Raw genomic sequence first — 19,558 nt, 5'->3', positions numbered from 1 at the left:
GAGTTGACACTGATTTTCTTGCAGGTGTATAATTTGTGCCAACCTCACTTTATATTAATCATTTATGTTATATCTATATCTTAACTTGAAGTAAAGGTGGCATTATTTAACTGAGCCAATGTGGCGTAGCCCTAACAGTGTTTGGAAAATGGAAAATTAGATCTGGAAGTCCCAAAATTTGATACAGAACAAATTACTGCTTTCATTCTGTGTAGTTATTTTATTAACCTTGTGGGTCTCTGACTATGGAACAGCTTTAAACTCTACTATGACCAGGAAAAACAGTAACATTGCTGACACTGTGACATACAGTTGCCCCAGAGTTTTTGCAGTCAATCCAAGGGTGGCTGTCTGACCACAAGAGAGGTGGTTACATCCTAGTAGCAACTGTGATTGGTTTAACTTGGTTTTCACTGTGCTCGGGGACCATGGTTGAGGAATTGGGAACGAGGTCAAATTAGCTCTAAAACTAATTAAGTATAATAGTTGATTTATGTTTACACAATGAGAAAAAGCCTTTATAATTTTATATAATCCAAACAAATGCCAATAGGTCTCAGACATGAAGCCATAGAGAATTTAAACCAAGAGCATTAGATGAAAAAAAAAAAAAAAAAAAAACACTGCTTTGTGTGCCAAAGTGTGGCTAACATAATTGTACACGATTTAAAGAAAGGTAAGAAAGTGTTAAGTGAAATATGTACAAAATTGTTGCACTTAAGTAGATTTTTATGTATTAATCTCATCTTAAAAACAAAATTTAAGCTTCTGTGAAGGGTCACTTGGCCTAGATATTACAGAGACTTTGCCAAGAATCTCTGAACAAAATATGATGCTTCATGAAAAAAACATTTAAAAATATAACCCTAAAAGGATGAAAAATTAAGAATCCCACCACTCATTATTGGTAGACTAAGATCTCATACTTTTGTCAGCATTTACCTTCACAAGCTAGTACATAAAAATCTGAGATGAAAAAAGAAAATAAACCTGGAGCTCAAGCTTGAGGAGTATGTTTTGATATTCACAGTTTCTAGAAAATTGAATTAACTCTTGGTCACCCAACTGCCAAACCATTTTGAACAGAAGCCAAAACAGCTTGACATGAACATAAATACTCATTGAAAAAAAAAAAAGTACAACATAATTGAAGCAATTAAAAGTCCTCAAACCAGAAGTGAGTACATGTTCTAATCTTAAGCATGGATGGGCTTTTTCTTGGCACACAGTGGAAAATGCATACATGAGGCCAAAAACCTGCATAACTCTCTGTCCCTTCTTTATTCATGCATTTTTTTAAATCCATGTTTTTAAGCACATTTTTTGAAAGCACAAACTATAATTCTACATTAATGACTCTTTGACAAAGTGAGAAGTTGTTTTGCTCAGGCCAAAGCAATAACCAATCACATATGATTATTTATTCAGTGTACTTGTTTATTAAATATTTAACACACTGGATTTGTGTACTGGAACCACAGAAATTAAGATACAAGTGTGAGGAGTTCATGTTACTAGGTGTGTGTTAGTGAACCGTTTGAGGATTAACTTTAATTGGTGTATGAATAAATCACTAAAATACAAAATGATGATATTAAGTTTCTTAACCAATCACCTTTAAAAGGTGCCTAGTCACATACTGTGACCATAAAAAAAACAAAAACATGTATTCAACCTCAAATAGAACAATAGACATCCTGAAAGTCTTTTGCACCAGGCGCGCTCAGCAGGTACTGTTGTCTACCAGCAGTGCCGTGGAACTATCAAAAAGCAAGATGGCGACAATTGATGCAGCTACTGTAAGAGTCAGCAGACCGTCCTAAAAATGCCTCACAGGAAAGTTACAGCTCAGCATGATCGAAGACAAACCAGATCTCCAGGTAAGGGTTTCTTAACCTCTTTCTTTCCACACCTCTGGTGGGCGCTGCTGACTCGCTCGGCTCCATTGCTTCTCCTTGTTTACGCGCGCGCATGCGCAAATTTTTGTACTTCCGGTCATACGGTCTTGTTAGTGAGCAAGTAAGTACGTAAAACTGCACCCCTCTCACAAAGTGCTTTACAACAGAAGATAAAAACACAGACAATATTTAACAAAAGCAGATGTAAAAAGAGATATTTTTTAGCTGGCCTTTAAAAGAAACCACTGAGTCTGCTGATCTCAGAGGAAGGCAGTTCCAGAGTCTTGGAGCAACAGAAGAAAAAGATCTATCTCCTTTAGTTTTGAGTTTACTTACACACGAGAGTTATCTCGGTTACTGAGCTCGGACTGGTCTCGGCTCGGTTAAAAAAGTGTAGTGTAGACGGGCCTTATGGAGGACAATCAGCAGTTCTTGATAACTGGACTCAGAGCCCTAATGGAGGTGTAAGGATTTAATAGCTCAGCAATGTACATTGGTGTCTGTCCTTGCAGAGCTCTTAAAGTCAAAACTAAGATTTTGAAACGCTCTCTATAATAAACCGAAAGCCAATGAAGTTACATAAGAAGAGGAGTAACATGACAAAATTTAGAAGATCTTGTCACGAGCCTAGCTGTAGCATTTTGTACACACTCCAACCTTTCTATGGGCATTTTGGTAAGGCATGTGTAAAGTGCATTGCAATCATACAGACATGAAACAAAAGCATGAATTAGAATTTCCATCTCAGGACGAGAGACAATAGGGCTTAGTTTGGCAATGTTTTGCAGATGGTAGAAACAACAATGAAGTAGATTTAACATGATTTTCAAGCTTAAGCCTGAATCAACAGTTATCCCAAGATCTCTAATGGAAGACTTAACCAAGGTGCCAAGAGGCCCAAGGATCTGTTTAATCTCTACAGTTATTTTCTCCAGTACATGGCAAGGCAAGTTTATTTATATAGCATTTTCAGTAACAAGGCAATTCCAAGTGCTGTACAAAGATGAGTACTTTGGTGTTTTCTTCCTTTGAAGAAAATTATGAGACATCCAATTTTTAATTAAATCCAGGCTTTTAGTTAATTGGGTAGTTTTGACCCTTTATTTAGAAGAAAGAAATAAACAACTGGATATCATCTGTATAGCAATGATAGGAAATATCCTTAAAAGAGGACAAGATGGTGCCAAGTGGGAGCAGATAAATCAAAAACAATGGCCCCAGAACAGAGCCCTGTGGAAGACCGCACTGAACAGGACAAGAAAGAGATCTGTAGGTAGATGCAGCCAAGAAGGTTGACCTATCAGATAAGTATGAGGACAAGTATTTTAGAGCAACTAGACTGAACTCCTGGTGTAGAAGTTCACATACTAGTCACATACACATAGTATGTGACCAGGTCCCTTTAAAGAAACACATTTTTAATAGTTGATATTTTCAACTTTTGAAAATAACACACACTTTTCATTAAACCCAGATATCTGCATTCATTGTATTCTACTGATCTGTTTTCATTAGCTTCAGGTGGGAAATCAGCCTGTGTGTGGTTAAACCATAGTCTTGCTTCCTTAAATCCGGGTTAAATACCTATTTGTTTAGCGTTGCCTTTAAATGTTAACGTTAGTAGTACAACTTGTCTTATATCTTAACCTACAGCTATTATTCCACTACAAAGTGCTTTCCTCTGTAATGTTTGCCCTTTGTCTCTAATGTTTCTTTTATTTTTCCATGTACAGCACAGTGAATCATCTTGTTATTGAAAAGTGCTTTATAAATAAACTTGCCTTGCCTTGAAATTAGTAAATTAAATAAATTATCTTTTCAATATTGTAAATGATTGAAATTGCTTGTACAACACAAAACAAATTTGATTACACTTTTTTTCAATTACATTTTCTTATACAGAAAAACGGATTTTGAAAATATGAACTAAAGTTTGATCACATTAAATGACTATTACATAACATGTTTAATCCTTTAATACTTCAGCAGTGACAGACATAATTTGTCATTTTGGATTAATAATGGAATCTTGCATAGAAACAACTTGATGATTTAACAGCAAAATGAGGACATCTGGTAAGACTGCCCCCTGCTTAAGTGGGTTAAGACACTAATTTTCAACTGAATACAAGGAAACAGAAACACAAGCAGAATAAGTTCCTTTTACGCATTTCACCAGTACAAAAAATGTTAATCCAATTTGAAATATGTGGGAAGACCTTTATGAAGTCTTTTGGGTCAGCTGCGAAATGAGCTGCACTTTAACAATTTCCACAGCAGCGACAAATTTGACGTCTCTGTGACATATAACGTTAAAATGTTAGTTCAACATTCTCACACTCGGTCATGTGGAAAAGTGCTTTCTTAAGATGCCGTACCACTTTTGAGTTCTTTCGGTTTTTGTCAAGGCACACACTTCATATTTAGCTGTTTTTCATTTATTTGGGATTAGCTTTAGAAAATTCCACATAGTGTAATATCAATCATCATATAGAGGTCAATGGATCTTTTGAGAAATTTCTGTATCAATTCTGACATGTTGAGCTATTTATCATCTAAGTCACAGAAAAAAAAGCAAACAGAAAAAAGCCCCTTTTGGTAAATATCACCTTCAGTGCCAAGTTCATCTGTGAGTTCACAAGCTTTGCTCTTTCTATACTGTTGCTAAATTAATGTAAAAAAATAAATAACCAAGCTAAGAGTATTATAAACTATACTGACAGTAAACTTACCAACTTAATTACAGTGATATTCTGAGGTTACTTCCTTTTTTATTTCCCTTCAACGTCCCTTTAGGGGCTTCGTACTGTTCAGACAGCAGTCAATCCAAAACCCATAAAAGGGTCTTAATATGGTATTAGGCTAAAAATATAGAATCACCATTATCAAAGAATGTTAGTTCATCCCTTATTTTGTATAGAAAAAAAACAAGATATGCTAAACTTGGTTCTTGTTTACAGCGCTTCCTAAATTTAAAGTGGAGAAAAAAATCCCAATTGTTTGATTATTCTGAGGCCACAAATGCTGAGATATCATTGGGAAGTATTTGGAGAATAGAAAACCTTACATCTCCCAAAACCAAATTTTTTAGAAAATATATTTTAGTACCACAAAAAGATGCAAATGATGATCAGTAGAGTTGCTACCATTAGTAAACCAAACATAAAAAGACAAGCAATGGAGACATGAGGTTTTGCTCATGTACAGCTACAAAGGGTTAATTTGCTGTTGCACTATGTCACATATTAACAAAAACAAAATGAGCGAATGGATTCCCACACAGAACAAGTTTTATGATTAGCAGATTTACATGGACTCTGACTGCAAAATAAAGTAAACCTACAGAAACGGAAAATACCACATTCCTCATTTGAACCTTTAGGGATTTAAATGAGGAACTATGAATATGTCTAGAAACGTTCATGTTTCCTAACAATATGTGATGACAGTGAACAAAAGGCCCAAGGTGGCAAAAGAAATCTGATTAAAGTAAAAAAAAGAGCAAACCTTTTCTCTCTTTTACATTTAGCTTACATAAATTGTTGATTTATTCTCTTTTGAAAGTCTTCTGTAGAAGGTTCAGTAGATCCTCTATCACTCCAAAAGTTATTTCCTGGATATGGAAACCTGTTTTGTTTAGAAATTTCGGGGGCCCCTGAACAGTCCTTTATTCCCTTTACCGGATCTCTGCGGTTCCACTGCCTTCCTTCCAATAACTGCCTTTTGAAAACAACTGGTCCAGCCATTCAATTTAATTGAATATCCTAAGTTCCTCATTGGTACAGCTACAGAGCCTTAAAGCTTTTTTATTCTGGCATTAGTAGACACAATAATGGGTAATCCTTTTAGTTATGTTTTTAATGCTTGAATGATTTAAGGTCAAGCACAAACACAAAGCTAAAAAAAACGCAGCCAACGTCCAACGGACCATAAGTTATCCCAGATAACTATTGCTTACGACCACTCAAAGACTCGGGACTAATTAAAAAAAAACATACAATGTGTCTAAATCTATTATTAAAACAAAGCAAAATATGTTGCTTCTTTAATCTTTCTAACAAAACGTGTCCCAGTTACCCCAGTGGCACATTCCTTCTCAGATGGTTTCATTTAAATTACTGTTAGAAGCTCAGAAAGGAGGAAAAAAATTGTCCATTAAAGAACAAAAAGCCAAAGACCAAAGAAACTTCCTAATTAAATTGAAAGCAGATTGACCAGCACTGCCATTTTTTTCTTCTTCTGGTCACTCTTGTCATTAATCATCTTGAAGCTCTTCACATAACTTGGTAACTCTAAGGTAAGGAATGGCTTACAGGTTGGAGAGCACAAAGATGCATTTAGGAGCTTGTTCTATTTAACCCATGAAACAGTAAAATGGTGCACACGTGTTGCTACATAAATATTTCACCACCCTTCACTGCAGCCAGAGCACTCTTTGTGTTTAATATGCTTTAGGCCTAATAAGCATGTAGAAAGCAATGTCTGACAAACTTTGTGTAGGGCTGCTGCAAAAATTGTAATTATCATGGCCAATACTGAGGTTTGCAATTATTTGCGAGTATGTTTTTCAGTAAAAAAAAAAAAAAAAAACAGAAGCAAAAAACAAAGCATCTAGTTTTCTTTTAAAAAGCCCTTCATGTATTTGTCTAAGTGCAATGAAGTGTGGAGGCAAGCCTCTTTCCATGATGAGAAGTAAACATGTCCAGAACTCCTGAAGGCACACAGCTACATAGCATGCAGGCGCATGGGAATAATATATATTTATATATATATATATATATATATATATATATATATATATATATATATATATATATATATATATATATATATATATATATATATATATATATATATATATAATTCCTGCACTTAAAGCCTTAAACTGAGGAGAGACATTCATGTATCAATACTGAAAAGGTTTTCTATTTATCTTGGTGAATTTGACCTGTGGGGGAACATTGAAACAAATTTCCATGTCAAAATGAGAAAGATTTTAATCTCTCCTTTTTTTTAATCTGAAATCAAATTAAAACAGTGGTAAAGACATGCTCCTGTCAGAAAAACACCCCCCACCCACCCACACCCGTGCAACATTTTTAATACAGGCTCTGATTTATCATATAAAATGTTGGCTGTGGCTCGTTTTCTTCTAATTAAAGCCAAAATGCAAAATTTGCCATCTGGTTTATGTTTTCTTACAGTCTGACGAAGCCTATATAATGTGGCCTACAGCAGGATGGCAAGAGAAAATCCAAACCAGATGAACATTGCCTTCAGGTCTCTTCTCTTACCGATTATTGCAATATGTGATAGACTGAGTTCAAAATTGTGAAGATGAAAAGTTTGATTTCGCAATATTTTTACAAATAGAAATTTGAAAAAGTCAAATGTGTATTTGTATTAATTAGCCTTAGTTTGATACTACGGAATTACATCTTGTGTAACCACCAGCCTTCAGAAGACACCAAATTTTTAAACCTGTGTATACTTTATTAACATAAATACAGCTGGGAACAAACAGCATCAAGAAAACCCAGGAAGACACCAGACAGATCAGAGTTAAAGCTGTGGAGAAGTTTAAAACAGGGTTAAGTTCTAAAATAAATGTCCCAGGCTTAGAACATCTCATGGGTCACCGTTCAGTCAGTAAAATGACAGTGGAAAGAGAGGGACACACACCTAAAATGACATGCAGGGAAAGGAGAGGACTAAACATGAATCAGCCAAGAGGCCTATAGCAGCTCTGGGGGAGCTGCAGAGTTTCACAGCTCACCTGGGAGAATCTCTCAACAAGACAACCGTTAGATGTGCACAACACAAGATTGTTGAATTGTTGGAGAAAATAAAATGCCATGAGAGCTGCTCTCTAGAGTTTCACAGAAGTCATGTTTAGGAAACAGAAAATATGTGTTGGAGGGTTCCCTGGGTAGACGAAACCACAAGTAAACTCCCCACCATGTACGCAAAATGCTTAGTAGTGGAACACTTACACTGCACATTACCATGGTTAGGGTTAAATACGGTGGTGGCAGCATTATGCTGTGGGAATGTCCGTCTTTAACGACGACGAGGGAAGCTCGTCAGTGTTGATGGGTAAAAGGATGGAGATAAATCAAGGGCTTTATTGGCAGAAAACCTGTGAAAATCTTCACAAGACTTGAGGCCGGGCAGAGCTTCACCTTGAGCAACTCTTAACATACAGCCAGAGCTAAGGCAATGGTTTAGATCAAAACGCATTTGTGTGTTAGGGTAAAGGCCCAGAGCAAAGGTAAGAATTCAACCAATGCTCATATTGTAGGTGCTTTCCATCCAATCTGAGCAATTTTACCAAGAGGGCAAAAATCCCCCTCTAGATTTGCAAAGCTGTAAGAGACATACACCTAAATACTGCTCCAGCTGATGCTGAAAGAAGCAAAGTTTTACCTCATATTAGGCTGAATACAAAACCATGCCACACTTTTAAGATTTTTAATTAGAAAACAAAGTATTCTTTTTCTTTCCTGGACTATGAACTAACATGGTGTTGGTCTAGCCCATATAATTCCAATACAATACGCTGTGCTCACAGTGTGACACGGTGTGAAAGCTTCTAAAGCTACGTTCACACTGCAGGAAAATGTGACCCAAATTCAAACCTTTTTTTTTCCCCATATGTGACCCATATCTGACTTTTTCATCAAAGTGTGAACAGCCCAGTTCCAATCTTTTCACACACCCCCCCCAAACCAAAGACCCATTCAATTTGTGCCACTTCCAAATGTGGTACTAAATCGGATATGTATCAGTTGTCAAAGCGTTCGCAGTCTGAACGATCATGACGCATTTCAGCCATCTTTTACGTCACTGTCCTGGCTCCTACTACACGTCCACACAGACTAGAATCAGAATTGAACATCAAGACCTGCAGTGTGAACGTAGACTCAGTTGTACTTTTGCTAAGTACTGCAAGTTGAACCTCCTTGAGCTATAATCGATTTGGGTATTAAGGTTGGGCTTTTATCGTATCGTTTTATCGTTATCGTAAAAAATGTCTTATCACGATAAGAATTTGGGTTCATCTAAATTCCAATTAGTGATGTCTAAAAAATTGCCAGTATTGTCAATTTTGCTATTTTTTCCACTATTGGTTTCTTGAGATCAATAAATAGCTATATATTCATAAATATCATTAAAGGCGGTTACTGTGTGCTGTTTAGCAACAAAAATCACACTTTTTTATGCAACTAGCTTCCTGATGAAGCGTATTTCGAATATGCCTTTAATATGTTGTATGCTACATTATTAAACGTTTTTTAAAAAGGACAGTATGTGTGTTTATGGGGTTTAAGAAGCTATAGTCGTTTACCATCACTTTTATCGTTATCGCAATACTACCACAATATATTGCGTTAAAATTAAAAGTCCACATCGCCCTCCCCGACATTGTTTACCTGACTCCGCCAGATAGATTTGCTCCGCATATCCATCTGGAAACCTTCCGTTGAAGTAATTTTGGGAAGGGGCGAAAATACTGGTTAGCTGATTGGCCTATGTTGGTGATAGACGGGCCAAATGAACCAATCAGATTCGTCGTCACTCTGTTACGAGCGACGACGAAAACACAACCACAAGCCAAGCTACTCTTGCTGCTGCAGGTAAAGGCTCGTTAGCTCAGCAAAGAAATACTCTGTAATTCCGATAAAACTTGCTCGATAGCCACGCTAACGCTAGTTTCATCGGCTGAAGCCGCCATGTTGTTTAGACTGAACTGTCGCGCTTCTCGTTGCGCCACACCTCAACCCGCCTCAAAGCCAACGCTGATTGGACGTTCGTTTGGTGAACGGCTCTAAATTTTCTTTAACGGAGAGTAGCCAGACTGATCTGCGAGTGAAACCTTGAAAGCTCGCGAGATCAGGATGGTCTCACGAGGCTACGACATTGTTACCTGAGTAACTACTTTTGAGATTTGCCAAAACTTATTTTCACATATCTGTGCATGTTTGCTTCTACTTTTAAAATGATTTATCTAATTTTAAAAGTAGAAAAATTTATCTCAGGCTACAAAAAAAAACCAAGGTTCAGCATCCAAGAAAAACATCTCTAGGACAAAACTTTTGTTTCAAATTCAACCAGAGGTACTTCAGATACTGAGCCTATATTTGGGCAATAGTGAACGGGCTTCTGCACAATAGTGCTGTTGGTCAATCAGTGTGCTTTTAACTTGATGAGGTTTACTCATTTTCACAAAACTGCATTGCTTGTCCACAAATCCCTAAGCTCTGCATGTTTAATAGGCTGGAAAAAAAAAAAAAAGATTCCAAATATAAAACACAAATTTGTTTAACGCTCGTAAAAATGTTTCCACTCTGGAGGGATTAAAATAGGAATCAGCAAAAACAGGGGAAAAATGAGAGGGAGGGATGGAGGGGGGGGGGGGGGGGGGCACTTCAATCACTGCTTTGACTACATGTTTATATTATCCAGAGCAGAGTGAGAGACTAGGAGTTGGACTTGACCAAAACCTGATTCACACTAATGCTTGCCTTTTCCATTTCTTTAATCAAATGCAAAGTTGTCTGTCCTCTGTAGTAAATATATTCCAAGATGGCGTATGACCAACAATTTCAAAAAGCAATAATGCACAGAAATGGATAAACTCCGCCACCGCCGTCTCACGTTGTCACACATACATACACACACGGGATGCTCTGAAAAAAAAAAAAGAAAAAAGAAAAAGAAACTGTGTCGTCTGGTAAAATTCCATCAGCATACACTCAAAAAAACCCATAAAAACCTTTTCAATCTATATGTTAATGCCCCGAATTAAAATTTAATAACAAGAGATATTGAAAAGCAGAGTTGAATTATACAAAAATAAATCCTGAAAGATCAGGCCCCTAAAATTAGAAATTCAGGGCTGCATCCGGACTGCTGCTAAACCCTTGTAGGCTGGAAGATTAAATTTTTGATGAAAATCAAAATTACACTGCACGCTGACGCAGCCGCAGCAAACCTGGCACTATTGTGATTTATGGATTCATTAAACCCGCGGGAGTCCCCCCCCACCCCCCCTCTTTTCACTCAAAGAAATGAGATTTGCTTTGGTGAAAATTTGTATTTTCAGAAAAGCTACTCAGGCTCTGCTCTACCTTTAGAAATGGATGTGGAAAAAAAAAAAAGAAAAAAGAAAATAAAGCTTGTGTGTGTATAACCCAGGCAAGTAAACAGGCCTAATTTTCATTGCTGCAGCAACTGAACATCCATATGCATTATTCATGAAAGCAATAAGGTTCATTTTTACAAAGGGGGAAAAAAAATGTGCGGAATGTACAGAATTTTTTTAATGCAGCACTCCCAACCCTTAAAATGCTATCCCCTGAGACTAATTTAACTGAAGCCATTTTCAGACATTTTCAACATGCCACAATGGAAATAAACAGAACATAAGGTGTTCACTGGCCCTAACAGTATGTACATTTTTGTTTTGTTTTACATATTTAAGAAGAAATCTGGAATTGTGCTTTTGCAACAACAACAAAAACAAATGAACACCAAGTCTATTTTATTTCCTGAAACGGATACCTGATCCTTCTGCACCAAATCTATGACAATGAGAGCAGCAACTATGTTTCAAAACCTCTACCCTGAGGGCAGTGATTAAATCTTCCACCATCTTATGTTTCTCACAGACCAAAGAGAAGTTTTACCTCTTCTTATAAACTAGAGACTTCACTGATCCCAGTCAAAGTTTAGCTTTTTTTTTTTTTTTTTTTTCCCCTACAAGAACCAGCAGACGGGAAGACTGTTTACCTTGCAGATTCATTTCTAAATAAAGGATGTCACAATTTACATATGAACTTCATGATTTTAGAAAGGCAAAGCTAACAAAAAAATTGCCCTTCCTGAGCATGTCTTCCTTCATGTTTTTTCCACCCCATTCTTTTTTGTTGGTATATTTAAGTAAAGACTCCAGCCTTTCAGAACAAAAACTCAGAGCTTAAGTAGCTAACAGAGTTTCCATTTTGTGTGGACTGTGTGGGAGACCGGACCGAACTGTTTCGTCTGAGAACAAATGTGAACCTCTGGAGCCTTAATTACAAGACAGGATTATGTGTTTCGAGAGAGCAGAAGGAGTTTCGGGTGGGACGCGTATTCCAGCAGGATTGTCTAAGACTGACAGCGGACAGCAGACCAGTTTGACGTCTTTCTCAGCCGCCGACTGTCATCCTCTACGGCTTCTTTCTCTCAATTAATGTCATGTCTAATGTCTCTCCTTCACCATCCGTCCTCTGCCGTTGTGACGTCACAGTGAAGCGCAACAAACACAAAAGTTAAAAAGTCAATCAATCTCAGCGACAGGTCCGCTTGAAAATGACTAAATCAAAGCACCATAAAACGTTTGCGTCAATCCAAATATATGCTGCTTTCTGGATTGGAGCCGCCCTTAGCTGTCCTACGGCGGCGCGCCATTTTACCCCAAGAGATGTCAAACTGATGCAGGACGTAGCCATTTTTGAAAGAAAGGGACTTTATTATTAGAAAAGACAGTGTTCTAAGTTTATCAAAAACAAAGGAGACTTGTTCTAACACCGAACATGCAGTGAAAAACAAGAACTCACTTATTTTTTTTTAATCGCTCTTTTTTTAAACCATAATTGTAAATGTAAAGTAAATCTAAAGTTTCAGTTGTCAAAGTGGTGGTTGAATTTTATTCAATTCCAAAAAGAGGAGAAAAACTAGATTTACACTTTATTGCCAAACATATACTGGGAAAACTTGCTTTAAGTCAATCGTTCGGCCCTCATCAACAGTCGCAGTTGCTTCTGTGGCCCCTTGGGAAGAAGAACTGCCTGCCACAGTTCTATGCTATCCCAGAATAAGACTTAGCGTTAGATTATTACCTTTGTCCTATGCTCATTTAGTGATTCCCAAATCCTTGCAACCCAACGCGTAACAGTGGAAGAGACCTGTGTCCCCAACTGCTGGTTGGAACTGTGAGCATTACTGGTGAGGAGATTAACGAGAGATACATCGACATTACCAGCAGCAACAACTACCAATCTATTTTCTTATACCGTAGTCTGGTGGAATACTTGATTGTGATTGGCTGCAGGGTGCCTGTTAAAAGGTGTTAGCTATTAAAAAAAAGTTCTGGTCAAATAGCCTGATTGTTCTAAGTTATTGCACTGGCTCAAACGTTAGCTCGTAGCGGCAAGACAGCAGACGCTGGTGGCATGGCAACGCATCACAACGAGAGATATTAAATACCTCTCAGCCGCTTCTTGTGAAAAACTTTAAACAATTAAAAAACATTAATTAATAATTTATTTAATATTTATTTAACAAATTTCATAAATAAGTAAGGGCATTATCCCTTCTTGCTAAATAACGTATTCTTATTGCTAGTGAGACTCGCGCAATAATTTCGCCGACCAACTTTGGGAACCACTGCAGTGGTACACTTTTTTTTTCTCCATCAGATGCATCTCCAACCACATTTTGATCTTATTAACTCCTAAGAAGACATATATGCGGATGCATGTGTCTAAAGAGTTTAAGCTAGCCCAACCGTTACTACTTGATTTCATTCTTAAAAAAAAAAAAAAAAAAAAAAAAAAAAATCAACAAAACTCTAGTTTCTGTTTTGAGTGCCTGAACTTCTTTGAGGTCCGTTTTGTTTTTACCCTCAAGAGTTTAATAACCCTCTACTTGTTTTTATAAGCATACTCCTTATAAACATTCTTATCGCCACCCCATTAAACTCGGGAATAACAGCGGTCGCCTCTTTGCAGTTCCACAGTCCAACAAGAACTCTTGCATTTTGATTGGAGTTTTAAAGAAAAGGTCAGAATTTACACCCACATTTTGCATACTGACCATGAATCCCCCCCCCCCCCCACCCCCCCCTCACAACCTCTCAGAATTGAATGAATAAAGATTTTTGAAGGTCAGCATTAAAATCACCCACAGGAAAGAAAAAAAATGGCCTCTTGCATCCCCAACCCCCCCATTAAAATAAAAAAAGCAAGCCGTGCAAGATGGGAAAACTGTTTGGCGTCTGCAGGATTAATATAAACAGTAGAGGCACTGGTTGTGATTGTTTTTCCTGCCCTCAAATTATGCTGACATGTTCCGTTCTTCTTCCAGTGCTATAAAGTTCACTTCTGATACACCCCCCCCCTCTCTCTCTCTCTCTCTCACTCCACAGCTTCAATCTTTGCAAATAAATACCAGTGGAACAAAATGCAAACAATCCCAACTCATAACCGAGCATACAGTTGCAGTTTTCCTCTTCTGGAATATTGAGCAGATTTCAAAATGAGGAAATCCATAAGAAAATAAATGGAAGGGTTGAAACAGTATATCTTTTTTTTTTTTTTTTTTTTTTTTTTGCAATAATGAGAAAAGAAACCACATTGCACATAAATATGAAAGCATTGCAAAACGCAAAAAAAAAGCAACAACAATCATTAACGGGACTAAAAATCGAAAATTGATGATTGTCACCACGTCTCACCACTAGTGTCGTTACATTTTCTAATTTTTTTTCTCCAAATGACTGCCTACAGGTGGCGCCACCGGCACCTAAATTTTAAAATCCTCTGGATTTCTTGGAAAAAAAACACATCGCCAAACTGTTTCTCTGCCGCCGGGGCGCTTTGGCGTTCTTGTTATTTATCCACGACAAAACGACAAGACATCAAACACGCAAGCTGGTGGCAGCAAGAGTGCCGTGAAACGGCTAGAGAGGAGGAGGAGGGGGGGCAACTCCGGCGCTCTGCTCAAATTTGCAGGAAAATTCACAAAACATGGCTGCAGGAGGTTTTTGTGTTTCAGATTGTTCCTCCCCTCGTCGTCCTTCATGTTGCCACTCTCGCCCGGACCGACTTGCTCCGCCGTATTAAACAGTGTTTTTTTTTACCTGGGCGGCGGACGTGTGCGCAAACTAGCTGTCCAGACGACACGGCGGCAGTTTCACTGCAACTTCCATTACTAAAAATTCTAAACCCCCGGAAAAAAAAAATTTGGAAAAAAAAAATATCAACAGATTTAAATTGCTTAAAAGCCATTTACCTGATGTAGAGGCGAACGGCGGCGCACGGGAAGGCTGCCTGTTCTCGTTTGTCGTGTAAAAAAGAGGAGGGTGAAACTTGATATTCGCAACAAAATTTCTAAAAATTTAGGATTTTTTTTTTTAAAACCTGGTGGGGGAGGAAAAAAAAGGAAAACAGCGGTTTGACATACCTCTAAATGCGATGCAGCTCATGCGAAACAGGCTCCTGCTCCAGAAAATCCTCCCTCCCCGACCAGAGGTGACGGCACAAAAACTGCTTCCTCAAAAAAAAAAAAAAAAAAAAAAAATTGTGAATTAGTTATGAGAAATTCCAAATGATCAAAATTTCACCATGGCGGATTTTTTTTTCACCCTTCCCCGCGACCGGCTACGTTACATTTTAGTAAAGCGTGATGGCGTATTTGAGGGAAGAATTCGATGGCTCCGTCGAGCTGTTCCGTCTGTGCCGAGCACAGCACAGGGGGGTTAGTGCTGCGGTTCCTCCTGTGGAAATTTTCGTCCGCCATATACAAGGGCAGATTCTGAAATTGCAGCACCGGCCTGAATATTAGCCTGCGTGAAAAAAAAGAAAAGAAAATGAAAAAAAAAAAGTCTTGGATGGAGACAGAAAAAAAAAAGGTTGGCCAATTGTGAAGTTGCACGGGGAAAAAAAGAGACCGTAATTTGAGCTGTAGGTACAACCCAAACAGTTAAAAAGAAAAGAAAAGGGGGAAAAAAATGTTTGTTACTGAAAATGTATGGGTTTGATAAATATCACGGTTAATTAAAAACACCTTCTAAATCGGATAGCGGTCTCCGGTAATACTGTCATTTAAAGAAACACAAGTGCACATTGAATCACAACAGTAGGTAAATGATGTGGGAGGCATGTTATTATGTGATCGGTATTTACACTCAAACACCGATTGGCCGGAAAAGTGACAGCCAATTTGACCTAATAGATCGATAGCAATAGAACTGCAGAGCCGTTTGTTTAAATAGTTTTTTTTTTCCAAGAGCAAGTTTTTTGTTGGCCAACAAATTTTCTTTTCAAAATTATATTCTTTTGAGAATTTACAAATTTTTTGTTTGTTTGGAAACTAACAAGTTTGCAACTTCAGTATTGATTTCTGCTTAAACAAAAAATAAATATAATTCTTAGGTATGGGATTTAAATGCAGAGTTATGAGAGTGTTGATACAACGTTTAAAGATTACCAGAGATGTATGATCATTGTCATGATCAGTACAGGTACGGTACGTTGTATGTAACAGTACTAATAAAGATTTTATATACGAATAGTAATATAGAAGTATTAATATTGTTACATATAATAGGCTACTACATAACGCGAAGACAGAATTTTTTTCGCAGATGAAGTGTAAAACGTCATAAAAATAACGTAATTAACAAAGTATTATTGGCATTACATGAATTCTAAGTATTATAATTATTATTTTTTCATTATTATTATATTTAATTATTATTATTATTTGGTTGCTCACTTAATTTTCTTTACCACAATCACAAATAAAAGAAGCACAACAGTAGGACACCTACATAATGTGTATATAAAGCAGCAAAACTCCTACATAAATAATTATAATGAAAATCGCCTTTTTTAATTCCTATTTCATTTTTACTACGAAGAGTTCAGAAAATTGTGGGGGAGATAAAAGCAGATAGAAAATGAGGCTATCAATGCTGCTCAGATTGACGTGGGTGTAATTGATTATTATGCCTTGTTACTTTGTGTGTCGTTTTTGTTGTTGTTCTGTTGCATATACACTAAAATGTCTTTCGCTTAATTATCCAAACCCTAATTACAGTCTGTGATTCTAGGCCATTATGATTTATGTTTGTGCAAGATGTGTGCATGTAGGCTATTTGGTTGAATTCGTTTGTTTGTATTGGGTGGGGGTTGCAAAGCCAGACATTTCTTTCTTTATTTATTTTTTTTATTTATTTGTGACTTTTCAGTTTTCTGTCATCAGAGGTTGTTACCTTTGTGGCATTCCTTCAACAGTCAATTTTTCACTTTTGTTATAAAAAAAATATCAACAGTTTCATGAATCATTTCTTTTATTACACCTTCATCCTATATCTGGAATTGTTTTTCGTATTTTTAGTTCATCCAAGATTAACAACGTTTATTCTCTCGCTCTCTCTTGCTTGTCATTCTAAAATCTAGGCTCTGTTAATGTACATCACTTGATGCAGTTAGCATTTTTATCCAGCAGAGGGAGGCAACACATCAGTTTATGGCCGTTGCTTGCAGCGTTACCTTGCGTTTTACCAACTCCTTCTTCTGCTCTCTAGTTCCCTCTGCTGCTTTTGCTTCAAAATGCTCTGAAATTTTTAACATTGCTCTTTCAACCTGGCTGGCTGGTAGCTTTGACATGGGTTAGTGTTATCCGCTTTAACGTCACCCTGGGAAATAGTACTGCTTGCTTTCTTCTAATAGTCTGTGTTATTACAAGACAAATTTAAATGTTTCTGAATGAAACTGTTGCATGCGAGCTTGGATCCACAAAAAGTGATGAATAGATTTTAATGCTTTAGAAAATTGTAGGTCATTTAAGATATCAATCAATGCACAGTGCTTTAGAACATGCCAAAATGTTATCTCTACACAACCACATACTTCAGTTTATTCTTATAGGGATTTTGTGTAACAGACCAACACCACAAAATGCTTAGATGTAAATGGGAAGGAAATGCACATATGCATTAAAAATAAAGTTTCAAGGATGAAAGTTACTGGGAACTAAAAGGTTTTTAACTCTTGTCACAGATTCTTAATTGGATTTAGGTCTGGTCTTTACCTATGTCAGTCTAACAAATGAATATGCTTTTATGTAAACCATTCCATTCTACCTCTGACTGTATGTTTGAGGTTGTTGTCCTCTGGGAGATGAACCAACACCATAAAGTCAAGTATTTAGTCGCCTCTAACAGGTCTTTTCCCGTGTATTTTCCTATACTTAGTCCTAGCCATCTTCTCATCCCCTCTGACTAGCTTTCCTGCAGAACAAAAGAATCCAGCACAGCAGGATGCTGCCACCACTATGTTTCAGAGTGAGGATGTTGTGTTCAGAGTGATGTGCCGTGTTAGTTTTTCTCCACATACAGCATTTTGCATATATAGGGCAAAAAGCTCTAATCAGACCAAAGCGCATTCTCCCATGTGTTTACTGTGTCCCCCACATGTCCTGTAGCAAACTGCAAGTGGCAAACTATTGTTCCTATTTCACTTTCCAATTATGCACTTCTTTGTGTTGCATAAAATCGGGATAAAATACATAGAATTGTATAGCTGTGATGAAATGTGGGGGGAAGAAATCAGTACCTCTGCAAAGTACTGCAAAGGTGAGAGCTGATTCAGATGCTACTTTTTGGAAGAAACTTTCTAAATTTTGTCAAACTGTTTAGGCAATTAAAAATATAGAATGAACAGATATTACAGGGGTGCTATAGAAAATCTTCCCTCTCCCTTTTCTCACAGCTCAAGGTTTTCTTGACCTCCTCCCAGCCTAGTTTTTGAGAAATTTTCCCAGAAGCAGCAGGGGAACCAACAGGTGAGGGGGGCTGACAACAACTAGGCTAGTTTTTTTCTTAGCGACCTACTTGAGTTTGAGAGCCACCAGACCCTGGCAGGATGCTCGAGAGTTTTTATATAAACCCGGGTGACAATTCCCAACACTATTCAAGCCTTGCAAGGCTTGACAAAAATAACTGACAGGAAGAGAACAACAACTTACATAAGAGCTTTTTGGCAGAAAGAGAATTACATTATTTATTTTAAACATAAAATGCACTTTCGGCTGAGCGCTGAACTTAGAGTTCATGTCAAATTGAATTTGAATAACTCAACCTTTAATTTCACCATTGGTTTCATTGATTTTCTTTTAGTCTAGAAACATTTCATTGTGAAAGAAAATTGTTTTAAAATGCACATGTCAATCATTTCAAAGGCGTTTTACAGTCTTTTGCATGTCAAAAGTCAGGCCTCTCTATGTGACTTGACAAACTTTATCACAGATAAAGTGGTCAAATGTATAAAATACGCAGTAAAGCACTGCCTTTCTCAGTTAGTACTTTATGAGGTTTTGATTTTTACTTTCACAGTTATATGAGGGCCAGCATACAGCAAATATTGATCTTTAGCTAAATCTTCAGACTTTATTAGATTAGATCCAACTTTATTACAACTTTATGGCCATGGCACATGTACAGGTATGACTCTGCTTGTGCTGCAGCTTTGAGGTGTCTAAACATTGCGTAGAAAAACTGATTTAGTTAGAGTAAACATAACACAACTGTCTACACTTTCCACATTGCAGCCCATAATTTGGACAAAAGTCAGACAGAATAATTTCATGAATCAAGAATCAAGATTCTTTATTGTCATTTTGTTACCATAATGATTTTTTTGGCGAGACACTGGCTCAGAAGACACACAGACACAAATCAAGACATAATATTGAAGTTACATGCACCAGCAACACTTCCTGAGAAGCTAAGAAGTATGCAAGTAATCCTTAGCATCTGATAAGATTTAAATGTTCATGTCACAAAAGGTAGCAATTAGTTTACAAGACAATGTGAAATACTGCTTGATTGC

The 19,558-nt window shown here is 37.2% G+C and overlaps 1 protein-coding gene across 11 annotated transcripts in view; it reads right to left on the bottom strand.

The window, feature by feature from the left end:
* znf618 (zinc finger protein 618) overlaps positions 1–15,542 on the bottom strand; it is a 63,436-nt gene extending 47,894 nt beyond the window's left edge. For 7 of the 11 annotated variants that reach the window (XM_012874525.3, XM_036140216.1, XM_012874529.3 and 4 more), the window contains exons 1-3: positions 15,332–15,542; positions 15,126–15,215; positions 14,955–14,992 (exon numbers count right to left, since the gene is read on the bottom strand). In XM_012874525.3, coding sequence (XP_012729979.2) covers positions 14,955–14,992; positions 15,126–15,147 — 60 coding nt within the window. In that variant the 5' untranslated portion in view covers positions 15,148–15,215; positions 15,332–15,542. Of the gene's footprint in view, positions 1–14,954; positions 14,998–15,125; positions 15,216–15,331 lie in introns of those variants that run through there. The other 4 variants (XM_012874527.3, XM_012874528.3, XM_021322568.2 and 1 more) reach the window with 4 other exon arrangements.
* Between the last annotated feature and the right edge of the window lie 4,016 nt (positions 15,543–19,558).

Source organism: Fundulus heteroclitus, chromosome 8 (assembly GCF_011125445.2).
Source record: "Fundulus heteroclitus isolate FHET01 chromosome 8, MU-UCD_Fhet_4.1, whole genome shotgun sequence".
Lineage (NCBI taxonomy): Eukaryota > Metazoa > Chordata > Actinopteri > Cyprinodontiformes > Fundulidae > Fundulus > Fundulus heteroclitus.
The sequence above is the reverse complement of the archived record's forward strand: the minus strand, read 5'-3'. Positions and strand labels throughout refer to the sequence as shown.